Source organism: Oncorhynchus gorbuscha, linkage group LG06, assembly GCF_021184085.1.
Source record: "Oncorhynchus gorbuscha isolate QuinsamMale2020 ecotype Even-year linkage group LG06, OgorEven_v1.0, whole genome shotgun sequence".
In the NCBI taxonomy this organism is placed as follows: domain Eukaryota; kingdom Metazoa; phylum Chordata; class Actinopteri; order Salmoniformes; family Salmonidae; genus Oncorhynchus; species Oncorhynchus gorbuscha.
In genome coordinates, this window is record NC_060178.1 from 76,653,169 (window position 1) to 76,671,624 (window position 18,456).

Below are 18,456 nucleotides of genomic sequence, written 5' to 3' on the forward strand. Positions count from 1 at the left end.
CAGCCCAGTACTGAGGGGAAGCCCGGTACTGAGAGGGAGCCCAGTACAGAGAGGAAGCCTAGTACTGAAAGGAAGCTCAGTACTGAGAGGAAGCTCAGGCAGGTAGTAGGCTCCGGTAAATCCTGGCTGGCTGGTGGACCTGGATGATTCAGGTTGTCTGGCCGATCTAGAAGATCTTGGCAGACTGGCACTTCTGGCGGATCCTGGCAGACTGGCACTTCTGGCGGTTCCTGGCAGACTGGTGACGCTGGGCCGACTGGCGGCGCTGGGCAGACAGGAGACTCCGGCAGCGCAGGAGAGGAGAAAGGCTCTGGCTGCGCTGAACAGGCGGGAGACTCCAACAGTGCAGGAGAGGAGAAAAGCTCTGGCTGCGCTGAACAGGCGAGGCGCACTGGAGGCCTGGTGCGTGGTGCTGGAACTGGTGGTACTGGCGCGAGGACACGCACAGGAAGCCTGGTGCGGGGAGCTGCTACCGGAGGACTGGTGTGTATAGGTGGCTCTGGATAGACCGGACCGTGCAGGCGCACTGGAGCTCTTGAGCACCGAGCCTGCCCAAGCTTACCTGGCTCGATGCCCACTCTAGCCCGGCCAATAGGAAGGGCTGGTATGAGTCGCAGCTGGCTCTGCACCCGCACTGGAAACACCGTGCGCTCCATAGCATAACACGGTGCCTGCCCGGTCTCTCTAGCCCAACGGTGAGCACAGGGAGTATGCGCAGGTTTCCTACCTGGCATAACTATTCTCCCTTTTAGCCCCCCCCCCAATAATTTTTTTGGGGTGACTTTCCGGTTTCCAACCGCGTCGCAGTGCTGCCTCCTCATACTCGTGCCTCTCCGCTTTAGCTACTTCTATTTCCTCCTTGGGACGGCGATATTCTCCCGGCTGCGGCCAGGGTCCTTTTCCGTCTAATATCATCTCCCAAGACCAGAAGTCCTCATATTGCTGCTCCTCAGGTCTGACTCCTGACTCTGCCACTCTCTCTCTGCGCCCCGTTACCTACGGTTTTCGCTCTGCATAGCCGTGCTTTCCTTTTCGATTCCATCCGTGTATAGCCCTCTTCGCATTGCTGTCGGGAATCCCAGTCGGGCTTCTGCACTCGCTCTGGGTCGGCCGCCCACCTGTCGATTTTTCTCCCACGTCGTATAATCCTTGCTTCTGTTGTCCATACGTCCACCTTCAGATCCTGCCAGTTCACACGCTGCTCGGTCTGTGAATCGTGGTGGGTGATTCTGTGAGGAAGTTCGTCTGCTGTTTGAAGAGAGTCAGACCGAAATGCAGCGTGTAGGTTACTCATGACTTTTAATGAAGAAAATAGCGGTACATGAAATAACTGAAAATACGAAAACAACAAACGAGTGAAACTAATTACAGCCTATCTGGTGACTAACACAAAGACAGGTACAATCACCCACGAAATACAACGCGCACTCAGGCTGCCTAAATACGGTTCCCAATCCGAGACAATGAGAATCAGCTGACTCCAATTAGGAATCGCCTCAGGCAGCCAAGGCTAACTAGACACACCCCTAATATACACACTCCCAATTAATACAACCCCAATACGAAATACAACATATAAACCCATGTCACACCCTGGCCTACCCAAACATATAACAAAACACAAGATACAATGACCAAGGCGTGACACAGACAGCGCAAGAGTAGCTCCTCAAAAAGTATGTAGGCTACTGGAGTGAAACCTGATTTTTGTAAGCCCAGTCATTGCACAACAAATAACAATTCTAAATGCAATCACGTGTTAACTTTGGTGGCCTGGATTATAAGGAGCTATTTTTATTTATGAATCTCAACTCTTAATCAATCAAATGTAGTCCGCATTATCTTCCAAGAGAATTCTCTTCGATTATAATCACAGCCGTATATATCCCCCCCCAAGCAGACACATCGATGGCTCTGAACGAACTTTATTTAACTCTTTGCAAACTGGAAACCATTTATCCGGAGGCTGCATTCATTGTAGCTGGGGATTTTAACAAAGCTAATCTGAAAACAAGACTCCCTAAATTTTATCAGCATATCGATTGCGCAACCAGGGGTGGTAAAACCTTGGATCATTGTTACTCTAACTTCCGCTACGCATATAAGGCCCTGCCCCGCCCCCCTTTCGGGAAAGCTGACCACGACTCCATTTTGCTGATCCAGGCCTACAGGCAGAAATTAAAACAAGAGGCTCCCACGCTGAGGTCTGTCCAACGCTGGTCAGACCAAGCTGACTCTACACTCCAAGACTGCTTCCATCACGTGGACTGGGACATGTTTCGTATTGCGTCAGATGGAAATTTTGACGAATACGCTGATTCGGTGTGCGAGTTCATTAGAACGTGCGTCGAAGATGTCGTTCCCATAGCAACGATAAAAACATTCCCTAACCAGAAACCGTGGATTGATGGCAGCATTCGCGTGAAACTGAAAGCGCGAACCACTGCTTTTAATCAGGGCAAGGTGTCTGGCAACATGACTGAATACAAACAGTGCAGCTATTCCCTCCGCAAGGCTATTAAACAAGCTAAGCGTCAGTACAGAGACAAAGTGGAATCTCAATTCAATGGCTCAGACACAAGAGGCATGTGGCAGGGTCTACAGTCAATCACGGACTACAAGATGAAATCCAGCCCAGTCACGGACCAGGATGTCTTGCTCCCAGGCAGACTAAATAACTTTTTTGCCCGCTTTGAGGACAATACAGTGCCACTGACACGGCCTGCAACGGAAACATGCGGTCTCTCCTTCACTGCAGCCGAGGTGAGTAAGACATTTAAACGTGTTAACCCTCGCAAGGCTGCAGGCCCAGACGGCATCCCCAGCCGCGCCCTCAGAGCATGCGCAGACCAGCTGGCCGGTGTGTTTACGGACATATTCAATCAATCCCTATACCAGTCTGCTGTTCCCACATGCTTCAAGAGGGCCACCATTGTTCCTGTTCCCAAGAAAGCTAAGGTAACTAAGCTAAACGACTACCGCCCCGTAGCACTCACTTCCGTCATCATGAAGTGCTTTGAGAGACTAGTCAAGGACCATATCACCTCCACCCTACCTGACACCCTAGACCCACTCCAATTTGCTTACCGCCCAAATAGGTCCACAGACGATGCAATCTCAACCACACTGCACACTGCCCTAACCCACCTGGACAAGAGGAATACCTATGTGAGAATGCTGTTCATCGACTACAGCTCGGCATTCAACACCATAGTTCCCTCCAAGCTCGTCATCAAGCTCGAGACCCTGGGTCTCGACCCCGCCCTGTGCAACTGGGTACTGGACTTCCTGACGGGCCGCCCCCAGGTGGTGAGGGTAGGCAACAACATCTCCTCCCCGCTGATCCTCAACACGGGGGCCCCACAAGGGTGCGTTCTGAGCCCTCTCCTGTACTCCCTGTTCACCCACGACTGCGTGGCCACGCACGCCTCCAACTCAATCATCAAGTTTGCGGACGACACAACAGTGGTAGGCTTGATTACCAACAACTACGAGACGGCCTACAGGGAGGAGGTGAGGGCCCTCGGAGTGTGGTGTCAGGAAAATAACCTCACACTCAACGTCAACAAAACTAAGGAGATGATTGTGGACTTCAGGAAACAGCAGAGGGAACACCCCCCTATCCACATCGATGGAACAGTAGTGGAGAGGGTAGCTAGTTTTAAGTTCCTCGGCATACACATCACAGACAAACTGAATTGGTCCACTCACACTGACAGCGTCGTGAAGAAGCGCAGCAGCGCCTATTCAACATCAGGAGGCTGAAGAAATTCGGCTTGTCACCAAAAGCACTCACAAACTTCTACAGATGCACAATCGAGAGCATCCTGGCGGGCTGTATCACCGCCTGGTACGGCAACTGCTCCGCCCTCAACCGTAAGGCTCTCCAGAGGGTAGTGAGGACTGCACAACGCATCACCGGGGGCAAACTACCTGCCCTCCAGGACACCTACACCACCCGTTGTTACAGGAAGGCCATAAAGATCATCAAGGACATCAACCACCCGAAACACTGCCTGTTCACCCCGCTATCATCCAGAAGGCGAGGTCAGTACAGGTGCATCAAAGCTGGGACCGAGAGACTGAAAAACAGCTTCTATCTCAAGGCCATCAGACTGTTAAACAGCCACCACTAACATTGAGTGGCTGCTGCCAACACACTGTCATTGACACTGACCCAACTCCAGCCATTTTAATAATGGGAATTGATGGGAAATTATGTAAATATATCACTAGCCACTTTAAACAATGCTACCTTATATAATGTTACTTACCCTACATTATTCATCTCATATGCATATGTATATACTGTACTCTACATCATCGACTGCATCCTTATGTAACACATGTATCACTAGCCACTTTAACTATGCCACTTTGTTTACTTTGTCTACACACTCATCTCATATGTATATACTGTACTCGATACCATCTACTGTATGCTGCTCTGTACCATCACTCATTCATATATCCTTATGTACATGTTCCTTATCCCCTTACACTGTGTATAAGACAGTAGTTTTGGAATTGTTAGTTAGATTACTTGTTGGTTATCACTGCATTGTCGGAACTAGAAGCACAAGCATTTCGTTACACTCGCATTTAACACCTGCTAACCATGTGTATGTGACAAATACAATTTGATTTTATTTGAAACGCGCCTCCCAATCGCCATTTGGGTGTATAGGCTATAGCCTGCCTACCGTTGACTTATCAGCGTTTCACCCACCACTTTGCAATGTGAGCTTGAGGCAGTATAATTGTTTGAAACCTGAACGTTTTACTTCAAATAATGAGGCATGTTTAACCTTGCTTCAAAGTAGCCTTACGAAGATCCAACCATAGAAACGTGGAGGTAATTACACCACATTACCAAAAGCATGTGGACACCTGCTCGTCAAACATCCCATTCCAAAATCATGGGCATTAATATGGAGTTTGTCCCCCCTCTGGTGCCATAACTCTTCTGGGAAGGATTTCTACTAGATGTTGGAACATTGCCGAGGGGACTTCCTTCCATTCATCCACTAGTATTAGTGAGGTCGGGCACTGATGTTGGGTGATTAGGCTCGAAGTCAGTATTCCAATTCATCCCAAAGGTGTTTGATGGGGTTGCGATCAGGGCTCTGTGCAGGTCAGTCAAGTTCTTCACACCGATCTCGATAAAACATTTCTGTAGTGACCTTGTTTTGTGCACGGAGGCATTATCACGCTGAAACGGGAAAGGGTCTTCTCCAAACTGTTGCCACAAAGTTGGAAGCGTAGAATCATCTAGAATGTCAATGTATGCTGTAGCGTTAAGATTTCCCTTCACTGGAACTAAGGGGTCTAGCGCAAACCATGAAATAAAGCCCCAGACCATTATTCCTCCTCCACCAAACTTTACTGTTGGCACTATGCATTGGGGCAGGTAGAGTTCTCTTGGCATCCTCCAAACCCAGTCTTCTTTCGGACTGCCAGATGGTGAAGCGTGATTCATCACTCCAGAGAATGCGTTTCCACTGCTCCCGAGTTCAATGGTGGTGAGCTTTATACCATTCCAGCTGACTTTTGACATTGTGCATGATGGTCTTAGGTTTGTGTGCTGCTGCCGGGCCATGGAAACCTCATTTCATGAAGAGTCTGTCCTCGGTTGCAACAATCTTTACGTGCTTCAGCACGCGGCGGTCCAGTTCTGTGCGCTTGTGTGGCCTACCAGTTCTTAAAAGAGTCGTTGTTGCTCCTAGACGTTTCCACTTCACAGTAACATCACAGTTGACCGGGGCAGCTCTAGCAAGGCAGAAATATGATGAACTGACTTGTTGGAAAGGTGACATAACTCTGCCACTTTGAAAGCCATTCTACTGCCATGTTTTGTCTATGGAGATTGCATGGCTGTGTGCTAGATTTTATACACCTGTCAGCAACAGGTGTGGCTGAAATTTAAGGAAATCAGTGAATTGAAAGAATTTAATTAGGACCTAATTTATGGATTTCACATGACCGGGAATAAAGATATGCATCTGTTGATCACCAATACCTTAAAAAAAAGGTAGGGGTGTGGATCAGAAAACCAGGCAGTATCTTGTGTGAACACCATCTGCCTCATGCAGCAACAAATCTCATTTGCATAGAGTTGTTGATTATGTCCTGTGGAATGTTGTCCCACTCCTCTTCAATGGCTTTGTGAATTTGCTGGATAGAACTGGAACAAGCTGTCGTATACGTCGATCCAAAGCATCTCAACCATGCTCAATGGGTGACATGTCTGGTGAATATGCAAGCCATGGAAGAACTGGGACATTTTCAGATTCCAGGAATTGTATACAGATCCTTGCAACATGGGGTTGTGCATTATCATGCTGAAACATGAGGTGATGGCGTCAGATGAATGGCACGAGTATGGCCCTCAGGATCTCGTCACGGTATCTCTGTGCCTTCAAATTGCCATCGGTAAAATACAATTGTATTCGTTGTCCGTAGCTTATGTCTGCCCATACCATAACCCCACTGCCACCATGGGGCACTCAGTTCACAATGTTAACATCAGCAAACCGCTCCCCCACACAACACCATACACACTGTCTGCCATCTGGCCGGTATAGTTCGAAGGTGAACATTTGCCAACCGAAGTCGGTAGCAACGCCAAACAGCAATCAGGTCAAGCTCCTGGTGAGGATGACGAGCACGCGGATGTGTTTCCCTGAGACCATTTCTGACAGTTTGTGGAGAAATTATTTGGTTGTGCAAACCCATGGTTTCATCAGTTGTCCGGGTGACTGGTCTCAGACAATCCCGCAGGTGAAGAAGCTGGATGTGGAGACCCTGGGCTGACGTGGTAATACTTAGTCTGCGGCTGTGAGGCCGGTTGGACGTCCTGCCAAATCCTCTAGAACGACGTTGGAGTCGGCTTTTTGTTAGCTGCTTCATTAAGCGAGTTGCATGTTCAATAATAGGCTATATGAACTGTAAGACGATAGGCTTGCTATTGTTGCATGTTTCCATTTAGCTCTTAATGTAAAATATCTGGTCCTTGTATGCATGCATAGAATCTGGGAGGATGAGGCAAAACAAGAGGTTTCACTCTCGCCAAAATATGTCCAAAATAAGCCCAATACGTTTCTATGGGCTTATTTTGGGCCTAAGCTTGTCGTCTGCCTTCCCGCCTTGGGACGACTCCCATTGTTAGGGCAGAAACATAAGCATCTCGTCATTATATACAGATCTCTGGTAGTATTTTATGTTGGTCATTTTATTGTTTGCAAAAAATGTTAGTTTGTTGACCGATTATTGAGGATCAATAAGTCGGCAGCAAAATTGACATAAATTTGCATCCCTAAGATGTATTTATCATGCACTTATATCATCCACAGATTTTGGGGTTCAAGTTCCGCATCTCGGCAGACGCCTTCTTCCAGGTGAACCAAGGGGCGGCAGATTCGCTGTACCGCACAGTGAGAGAGATGGGCCTCCCGAATGGAGCTCGAGAGGGAGGAGGAGGGGGCACACTCTTGGATGTGTGCTGTGGAACGGGGGCCATCGGTATCACCATGTCCCCCAGAGCGGACCGGGTCATCGGGATAGAACTTATCCAGCAGGCCGTGGAAGACGCCAGGCACAACGCAGCCCTCAACCAGATCCAGAATTGTGAGTTCCTCCCTGGGAAAGCCGAGGTTGTCCTTCCTGGGCTCATGGAGGTCCTGGGCTCCACCACCGACTCTGGAGGCCCCCTCACGGCTGTGGTGAACCCAGCCCGCGCTGGCCTGCATTATCGTGTCATCCGGACTCTAAGGAATCACTCATCCATCCGCAGGCTGCTCTATATCTCCTGCAAACCCGAAGGAGAGGCCATGAGGAACTTCAGGGAGCTGTGTTGCAGTCCCGACCCACATAGGAAGCTGACAGGCGAGGCTTTCAGGCCGACTGTGGCTGTGCCTGTGGATATGTTCCCTCACACGGCACACTGCGAACTGCTGCTGGTCTTTGAAAGATAGTTAATTACCACCACTACAACTTCCGTATCAAGTTTTTCTAATTCTTACACTTAGTGAATGGTGTCCTCTGGATTGTGTGATGACTACAGAGATAAAACAGTCAAATCAGTGGAAACTCAATTCCAAAATCCTCTCGAAAAGGAAAGTGATTATTACATTTTTTTAAATGCTGAGAGCTTTTCAATATCATGTAGAATGTTGAATGAAAGTTGTGTTATTCAGAGACAGATGCAAGTCTAATGGGGTGGTTGTGTCCCTAAAAACCTGCAGCAGCAGTGAAGCAAAACATTTCCTGCCTTTTGTGAATGGATCAAAAGTAGGAAATGAGTGGAGAGCAGGGGAAGTGTGTTTGGGGTTGCTCTTCCTGTATTCTGTGTTTGAATGAGGCATATGTACATGCTGTATTTCCTGTTACTTCATGTTACATGCCTGAACTGAGTAGGCATAAAGTCTATATATCTACACTAGGTGGTGCTATGGAGTCCAATGGTCCAACTATTAACTAATACTGTGTTGCCTTCAGGTATGGTACACATCTTCCATTATTGCTGACATACAAGACAGAAGGTACCCATAAACTTGATCAACTAGGGTGGAATCTACAGTATTTGATCAGTTCTCCTTTCTAAAACCCATAGTTAACATATAACAAACTTAGAACAAAATACATCATGGACATATTTGACAAGTTTGGGATCAATGCAGGAAGTAAGCAATTTTCAGTCCTGCTTTAAACCAAATACAACAAAGTTTAGCATACATAAAGGCTTCATAAGCACTACATAAATGCTTCACAAATCACAAGTGTATCGCATATTCTATCAATGGTGTATAAACCCTGCGTTGTGTCACATTTTGCAATTCACTCTACAGTGGGAATGACAATGTCACCTTTTATATATCATTTATGACATATGCATATAGATAGCAGCTGTTTATTGGTCAGTTCTGAGGACTCCTGGGAGGTGTAGGTCTATGACCAAGGTGGAATTAAAATAAAATCACATGTATTTAAGATGCTTTAAAAGTTCAATATATATTCACAACTTAACAAATTGGTTTGAAGTACTGAAAGGACAAAACAAGACACTTGAGGCAAGAAGCATTTCAATATAGCTTTTTCTCATTTTTTTATGACTTACAATCAGCTCTGTCCTGGACATAGCTTAGATGAAAAGGCCTATGAAAATGTTGGCCTCAAGATTTATTTTCAAAGGCACAAGTAGGTATGTCAGTATTCAAGTAAATAGGAGCACTAGCAAAACTGGAAAGAAGTGGAATAATAGAAGTATGGAGAACAACAGTACTGTTCTTGCTGACAGAAGCACACTAATCACCCTATATGTAGCCCATTGTGAGGAATGATAATTGTTCCACGGACAAGCTATTGTGAAAGAACAACTACGTTTTTACAACAAAAGAAAAAATGGTTGCTCTAGTACATTTTTGTGGTTTAGAAGCAAATTTCCTACAATTCTACGCAGGATTTTGTAACATGACTCATGGCATATTTTGGGTAGGCTATTTCATGATGATAATAATATTGTAATTAACATGAACAATCAAGTATATTAGTTAAACATATTCTTCAGAAAGAGATGCGCTCAATAGATGCTGACAGAGTCACACATTAGATTACTTCCCAAGAAAAGGCGATTTATGCTTTGCTTTGAATCCTCGAACCAAATATATCCCCATATGCATCCATCAGAATCACACCTTTCTCATGAAAGTTGCTGCTTGTTTATAGCCTAAAGCATTACAGAGTTAAGCAATGTTTTTATAACGCTTATAAAAGGGATATCTTTTTCCCCCTTCAAAATCTTAAGCTTAAAAGGTATGCTTTTTGCCATTTTCATTAACAAGGTGTATGGCATACCCCCATATACCCCTTCAATTTGAGCCCTGGTTGAAGGTACTGGTTCACTGTACTTCACTGCCACTGTAGTTCACTGACTTATTGCACGTAATGTGCAAATAATGTTTCAAATACAGAGTAGGAGAAACCGCCTGTTTCAGCTAGAGAGGTTATGTTGTTCATGTGTCGTAATGTGTTGCAACAAGTGCTCCTTGGCATGCCTGACAACAGGTGTGTTTTTTTTCTCCCCAGAAGTGGTCAGAGGGATGATGTCATGCCAGACCTAGACCACCAGAGCTGCTGATCAGTACATATCTCCCTAAGCCAGGAGATACAGTGCCTTGCGAAAGTATTCGGCCCCCTTGAACTTTGCGACCTTTTGCCACATTTCAGGCTTCAAACATAAAGATATAAAACTGTTTTTTTTGTGAGGAATCAACAACAAGTGAGACACAATCATGAAGTGGAATGACATTTATTGGATATTTCAAACTTTTTTAACAAATCAAAAACTGAAAAATTGGGCGTGCAAAATTATTCAGCCCCCTTAAGTTAATACTTTGTAGCGCCACCTTTTGCTGCGATTACAGCTTTAAGTCGCTTGGGGTATGTCTCTATCAGTTTTGCACATCGAGAGACTGACATTTTTTCCCATTCCTCCTTGCAAAACAGCTTGAGCTCAGTGAGGTTGGATGGAGAGCATTTGTGAACAGCAGTTTTCAGTTCTTTCCACAGATTCTAGATTGGATTCAGGTCTGGACTTTGACTTGACATGGATATGTTTATTTTTGAACCATTCCATTGTAGATTTTGCTTTATGTTTTGGATCATTGTCTTGTTGGAAGACAAATCTCCGTCCCAGTCTCAGGTCTTTTGCAGACTCCATCAGGTTTTCTTCCAGAATGGTCCTGTATTTGGCTCCATCCATCTTCCCATCAATTTTAACCATCTTCCCTGTCCCCGCTGAAGAAAAGCAGACCCAAACCATGATGCTGCCACCACCATGTTTGACAGTGGGGATGATGTGTTCAGGGTGATGAGCTGTGTAGCTTTTACGCCAAACATAACGTTTTGCATTGTTGCCAAAAAGTTCAGTTTTGGTTTCATCTGACCAGAGCACCTTCTTCCACATGTTTGGTGTCTCCCAGGTGGCCTGTGGCAAACTTTAAACGACACTTTTTATGGATATCTTTAAGAAATGGCTTTCTTCTTGCCACTCTTCCATAAAGGCCAGATTTGTGCAATATACGACTGATTGTTGTCCTATGGACAGAGTCTCCCACCTCAGCTGTAGATCTCTGCAGTTCATCCAGAGTGATCATGGGCCTCTTGGCTGCATCTCTGATCAGTCTTCTCCTTGTATTAGCTGAAAGTTTAGAGGGACGGCCAGGTCTTCGTAGATTTGCAGTGGTCTGATACTCCTTCCATTTCAATATTATCGCTTGCACAGTGCTCCTTGGGATGTTTAAAGCTTGGGAAATCTTTTTGTATCCAAATCCGGCTTTAAACTTCTTCACAACAGTATCTCGGACCTGCCTGGTGTGTTCCTTGTTCTTCATGATGCTCTCTGCGCTTTTAACGGACCTCTGAGACTATCACAGTGCAGGTGCATTTATATGGAGACTTGATTACACACAGGTGGATTGTATTTATCATCATTAGTCATTTAGGTCAACATTGGATCATTCAGAGATCCTCACTGAACTTCTGGAGAGAGTTTGTTGCACTGAAAGTAAAGGGGCTGAATAATTTTGCACGCCCAATTTTTCAGTTTTTGATTTGTTAAAAAAGTTTGAAATATCCAATAAATGTCGTTCCACTTCATGATTGTGTCCCACTTGTTGTAGATTCTTCACAAAAAAATAAAGCCTGAAATGTGGCAAAAGGTCGCAAAGTTCAAGGGGGCCGAATACTTTCGCAAGGCACTGTATGTAGCCTGGTCCCAGATCTGTTCGTGCTGTCTTGTGACAGTGACCATAGGAGTTGACAAAACAGCATATGAGATGGCAAGACAGCACAAACTGATCTGGAACCAGGCTAGTAGAACAGTGACAGGTTGGCGAGACAGATGACCACATTGTCAAACATAGTTGAGAAAGAGAGAAATGGATTCCAGAGGGTCAAGATGAGCATGCATGTTTTCTTTAACTTTATGGCGTAGGTGCCAGTCAGTGCCACTTATATGACTTGTAATTACAAGGGGAGTTACCTGGTTGTTTACTAATCTAGATTTGTATCAAACTTGAATCAGATTTCAGAGTGATAACATTTCTAGAATGTTCTCTGATATATTGATTAGTCAACATCACATCAGGGCTGTAATCATAAAGCGTCTTAGGGTAGTGCTGATCTAGGATCAGTTGAGCCTTTTAGGTTACAGTGAATGTACTGGGGGACCTGGGGCTGTATCAAGTGTCTGAGTAAGAGCGCTGATCTAGGATCAGGTCCCCCCTTGTGGTCTGATTGTGTTCCGATCTGGCTGACCACTTCAGGAGGACAGTGCCAGTGCCAGGTTGGCAATCAGGCTACCGAAGGCAATCAGGCTACCGAAGGCAATCAGGCTACCGAATTCATTCATTACAATGTTGGAGGAAATATGTTCCTAGCATGTGAGGAATGTGTTTGCTGGACTCATATAGCAGTTAGCTACTGCCATCAGTTGTTGTTTGTATCATATTTTACCTATTCCACCGTTTGTATAATGCAAACTGGCATTTGAATACAGTGCGGGAATAGGGAATCCGGACACACTGTGGACACGGTAGACACATTTAAATGTAGGTGTATGTAGATACATGACAGGTTTGGAACTCCATGATCAGAAATCTATCATCAGAGTACCAAAGCTGTATGAACTGTCAAGTCTAGACACGGCCTTAGATGTTTCATATGGCCCCAAATCCTAGACTAGCAATCTTACTGACATGTCGTGTTCAGAGGACAATTATGAGCCACTGTTTGATAACGTGCTTTCCACAGTGCAGGCACACCTATACCTGTTAACCTTCCAAGGATTCAGTGTTTGAGCAAGTGAACATGGTTTAAAATCAACCCGACAATATCAGGTTAAATTCCAACCAATTGTGTAAATTATATGTATGATGGGTGTGCTGTGTTTATCCTACTTGTTCAATACAGAAAGAGTTTATTATCCAACCATATACTGTACTTTATAGGATATTTAAGCCTATCTTGAAGGCCTTATTCTGACAGTCCAAACTGACCAGTAAAAAGGTATGTTTACTTTATGAAATTAGAGAATGCATGTTTCTTTCTGCCTACAAAGAGTTGTGACCTGTAAGATTGTTTGGCTCATGGCAGTTTTGAATACTTGTTGCAACAGGTAAAATATGGGGCATGATTATAATTGTGTGTTTGATCCTTCCAAGGATCAAGTTTTGGCAAGTTGAAAATATTAGGTTGAAGTTCAACCAGCAGGGAAAATAAATTTATGACGGTTGTGCTCTGTAACACAGAACCATGTACTTTGTAATTACTAAAGTACTTTTCAGCAGCCATATGAGATTTGTATCTGCACCAATGAAACTGTATAAGGTTGGTTGACTCATGCCATGAGACAACCAACCTCGCGGGCTGCGGTAGCCTCGTAATTACAGAGAGGGGTCGGTAATTTCAGGGTTGCCGGTTTCAATCCTGGAGCTGACTGGGGGGAAATCCCCAAAGAATGAGACGGCAGCCGGAGGGTTCCGAATTTCAACATCCCATAACGCCGTTGTGCCTTAGAGCAAGGCACTTTACCCCTAATTGCTCCAGCAGCCCTTAATTATGCTGCTCACGTTTGTGTATTCTGTCAGGTTTGGTACTGTGACCGCAAAACATACATTATGTCCATGTAAATGGACCAATAAATGAAGTATTCTAGTATTGCATTGCAGGGGCAGTTAAAGGCTTGTCATGTTCCAACAGGTAGCCTAAAATATGGTGTATTTGTTCCTTCCAAGGATCCGGTTTTGGCATATGAAAATACTAGGTCAAAGTTCAACCAGGCAGGAAACTCCATGTACAACAATTGTGCTCTACTTGTGCAATATGGACAATATATTTGATGCTTCCGTATACTTTATTGTTGTACTTTTAAAGCAATTAAATAAGATCTGTATTTGTAGTGCAGTGCAGTCTAAACTATATAGGGTTGGTTGACTCATTGCAGTATTGAGGTCATGTTTTAACAGGTAAAATATGGTGTGTTATTATGGTGTGTTTGCTTGATACTGAACACCTATTGAAATATAAGTAATTTCATTCATAATTACTCAATTATATAAACATGGGTCAAGGCTACAGGATGAGCAATATTGTTATAGAAAATAGTCTATTGAGGATTCTATTGATTCAAGTGATTTCATCATAGTTAAAATGTTTTATTTGTTTAATATGTATGAGATTATATTCAAAGTTATTATACTCGTGTTTTAAACAGGTTTAGGATCAGGTCACTCCATGTCCATGTAATCTTATTCATTGTGATGTAAAAAAAAATGTTTTAAACTGATCCTAAACCAGCACTTTTACTCTCATACCTACAGGCCCTAATTCTAGATTAGCAATCCTACTCAGAAACTCCTTATGAATACAGGCCCTGACATGTGCAGTGTTCAGAGGACAAATACGGGCCACTCTTTGATGATTACATTTGCCTTCCACTGTGAAGCTTTCTATGCTAAAAGGTGTACACCTATACCTGTTAACCTTCCAAGGATCCAGTGTTTAGTCCAGTGACCATGGTTAAAAACCAACCAGAAAATATCAGGTTATCCAACCAAGAGTGTAAATTCCATGTGCAGTTGAAGTTTACATGCACTTAGGTTGGCGTCATTAAAACTCGTTTTTCAACCACTCCACAAATTTCTTGTTAACAAACTATAGTTTTGGGAAGTCGGTTAGTACTACTTTGTGCATGACACAAGTAATTTTTCCAACAATTGTTTACACACAGATTATTTCACATATAATTCACTGTATCACAATTCCAGTGGGTCAGAAATTTACATACACTAAGTTGACTGTGCCTTTAAACAGCTTGGAAAATTCCAGAAAATATGTCATGGCTTTAGAAGCTGCAGATAGGCTAATTGACATCATTTGAGTCAATTGGAGGTGTACCTGTGGATATATTTCAAGGCCTACCTTCAAACTCAGTGCCTCTTTGCTTGACATCATGGGAAAATCAAAAGAAATCAGCCAAGACCTCAGAAAAAAAATTGTAGACCTCCACAAGTCTGGTTCATCCTTGGGATCCCCATTAGCTGTTGCAAAAGCAGCAGCTACTCTTCCTGGGGTTCACACAAAACATGAAACATAATACAGAACATTAATAGACAAGAACAAAAGGCACACGTAGCCTACATATCAATACATACACACGAACTATCTTGGTCAAATAGCGGAGAGGCGTCGTGCCGTGAGGTGTTGCTTTATCTGTTTTTTTTAAACCAGGTTTGCTGTTAATTTGAGCAATATGAGATGGAGCAGAGTAACATGCAATGATGGCGCTGTATAATACTGTACGCTTTCTTGAATTTGTTCTGGATTTGGAGAGTGTGAAAAGACCCCTGGTGGCATATCTGGTGGGATAAGTGCATGCATCAGAGCTGTGTGTAAGTTGACTATGCAAACAGTTTGCGATTTTCAACACATTAATGTTTCTTACGAAAAATAAGTGATGCAGTCTGTCTCTCCTCAACTCTTAGCCAAGAGAGACTGGCATGCATAGTATTTATATTAGACCTCTGATTACAATAAAGAGCCAGACGTGCCGCTCTGTTCTGAGCCAAATGCATCTTAACTAGGTCTTTCCTTGCAGCACACAACCACACAATGAAAATAATTAAGATAAGACAAAACTAGAGCCTGCAGAACTTGCTTTGTAGAGTGTGGTGTCAAAAAAGCAGAACATCTCTTCATCACGGCCAGACCTCTCCCTGTCTTTACAACCATTGAATCTACAGTGGCAAGAAAAAGTATGTGAAACATTTGGAATTATCTAAATTTCTGCATATATTGGTCATCAAATTGTATCTGATCTTCATCTAAGTCACAACAATAGACAAGCATAGTGTGCTTACACTAATAACTGCCTTGCCCTATAAAAAACACTCACAACATTTGAGTTTGCTATTCATAAGAAGCATTGCCTCATGCGAACCACGCCTCAAACAAAAATAGATCTATCTCATAACACCTAAGATTAAGAATTGTTAACTTGCATAAAGCTGGAAAGGGTTACGAAAGCCTTGATTTTCATCAGTCCATGGTAGACAAATTGTCTATAAATGGAGAAAGTTCAGCACTGTTGCTACTCTTCCTAGGAGTGGCCGTCCTGCAAAAATGACTGCAAGAGCACAGCACAGAATGCTCAATCAGGTTAAGAAGAATCCTAGAGTGTCAGCTTAAGACTTACAGAAATCAATGGAACATGCTCACATCTCTGTTGACAAGTCTACGATATGTAAAACACTAAACAAGAATGGTGTTCATGGGAGGACACCACGGAAGAAGCCACTGCTGTCCAAAAAAACATTTCTGCACGTCTGAAGTTTGCAAAAAAGTGCACCTGGATGTTCCACAGCGCTACTGGCAAAATACTCTGTGGACAGATGAAACTATAGTTGAGTTGTTTGGAGGGAACATGCAACACTGTGTGGAGAAAAACAGGCACAGCACACCATCAAAACCTCATCCCAACTGTGAACTATGTTGGAGAGAGCATCATGGTTTGGGGCTGCTTTGCTGCCTCAGGGCCCGGACAGCTTGCTATCATTGACGGAAAAAGGAATTCCCAAGTTTATCAAGATAGCCTAACATTCTCCTGCAAAATATCTGTCTGCCAATTGAAGCTCAATCGAAGTTGTTTGACGCAACAGGACAACGACCCAAAACACAGAAGTAAATCAACAGAATGGCTTCAACAGAAGAAAAAACGCCTTTTGGAGTAGCCCAGTTCACACCAGACATCCCAAAAATATTGCTAAACTGAAACAGTTTTGTAAAGAGGAATGGTCCAAAATTCCTCCTGACCGTTGTGCAGGTCTGATCCGCAACTTCAGAAAACGTTTGAGGTTATTGCTGCCAAAGGAGGGTCAACCAGTTATTAAATCCAAGGGTTCACATACTTTTCCCACCCTGCACTGAGAATGTTCACACGGTGTGTTCAATAAAGACATGAAAACGTATCATTGTTTGTGTTACTAGTTTAAGCAGACTGTTTGTCTACTGCGACCTAGATGAAGATCAGACCAATGTATGCAGAACTCCATGTATTTCCAAAGGGTTCACATACTTTTTCTTGCCACTGTATATGTGTTGACCATAACAGTTTACAATCTAATGTAACTCCAAGAAATGTAGTTGTTCAACAGCCACACCATTCATTACCAGATTCAGCTGAGGTATAGGGAATGATTTGTACCAAATACAATGCTCTTAGTTTTAGAGATGTTCAGGACCAGTTTATTACTGGCCACCCATTCCAAAACAGACTGCAACTCTTTGTTAAGGGTTTCAGTGACTTCATTAGCTGTGGTTGCTGATGCATATATGGTTGACTCATCAGCATACATGGACACATAGTTTGTTTAATACCAGTGGCAGGTCATTGGTGATAATTGAAAGTCTTGAATATCCTATAAAGTTATCTTGAAGGCCTTATTGTGACAGTCCAAACTGACCAGTAAAAAGGTATGTTTACTTTATGAAATTAGAGAATGCATGTTTCTTTCTGCCTACAAAGAGTTGTGACCTGTAAGATTGTTTGGCTCATGGCAGTTTTGAATACTTGTTGCAACAGGTAAAATATGGGGCATGATTATAATTGTGTGTTTGATCCTTCCAAGGATCAATTTTTGGCAAGTTGAAAATATTAGGTTAAAGTTCAACCAGCAGGGAAAATCAATTTATGACGGTTGTGCTCTGTGTAATACAGAACCATATACTTTTTATTGATGTACTTTTCATGAGTGATATGAAAACTGTATCTGCCACCAATGAAAATGTATACGGTTGGTTGACTCATGCCATGAGACAACCAACCTGGTGGGCGGAGGTAACTTCACTGTTGCCGGTTTCAATCCCCATGCTGACTGGGAGGAAATCTCCAGGGAATGAGACGGAAGCTGTTGGGTTACCAACTTCAACATCCCATATTCTACTTACCGCCGTTGTGCCTTAGAGCAAGGCACTTTACACCTAATTGCTCATGGCAGCACTTAATTATGCTGCTCTCGTCTGTGTTATGGGTCAGGTTGGGTAGTGTGACAGCAACAACAACAACAAAAAAATCATAATTTTACAGATGTGATTTACAGGAGCAATTAGGGTTAGGCTCAATGTTTCACCTATTCGGTTCGAGGATTCGAACCAATGTCAAATTTTCTTATATGTATGAGATTATATTCATAGTTATTATACTCATATTTATATAGTCATTATTCTCAGTGTTGTGGAGTAGTGAACTACATTTAGTTCAACTAGTCATTTAATTGAATTTTGCAGTAGCTTGGTCTTAGTTCAACTAAATTTAATTCTTGGTAGTGCTTTCAATAGTTACAGTGCCTTCAGAAAGCTTTCACACCCCATGTTGTTGTGTTACAGCCTGAATTTTAAAAG

General features: G+C 43.6%; 1 protein-coding gene across 1 annotated transcript in view; it reads left to right on the plus strand.

Annotated features, from left to right (window-relative positions):
- trmt2b (tRNA methyltransferase 2 homolog B) overlaps positions 1 to 10,277 on the plus strand; it is a 21,554-nt gene extending 11,277 nt beyond the window's left edge. Inside the window, exon 3 of the mRNA XM_046354109.1 lies at positions 7,353 to 10,277. Coding sequence (XP_046210065.1) covers positions 7,353 to 7,973 — 621 coding nt within the window. The 3' untranslated portion in view covers positions 7,974 to 10,277. The remainder of the gene's footprint in view (positions 1 to 7,352) is intronic.
- Positions 10,278 to 18,456: the final 8,179 nt, after the last annotated feature.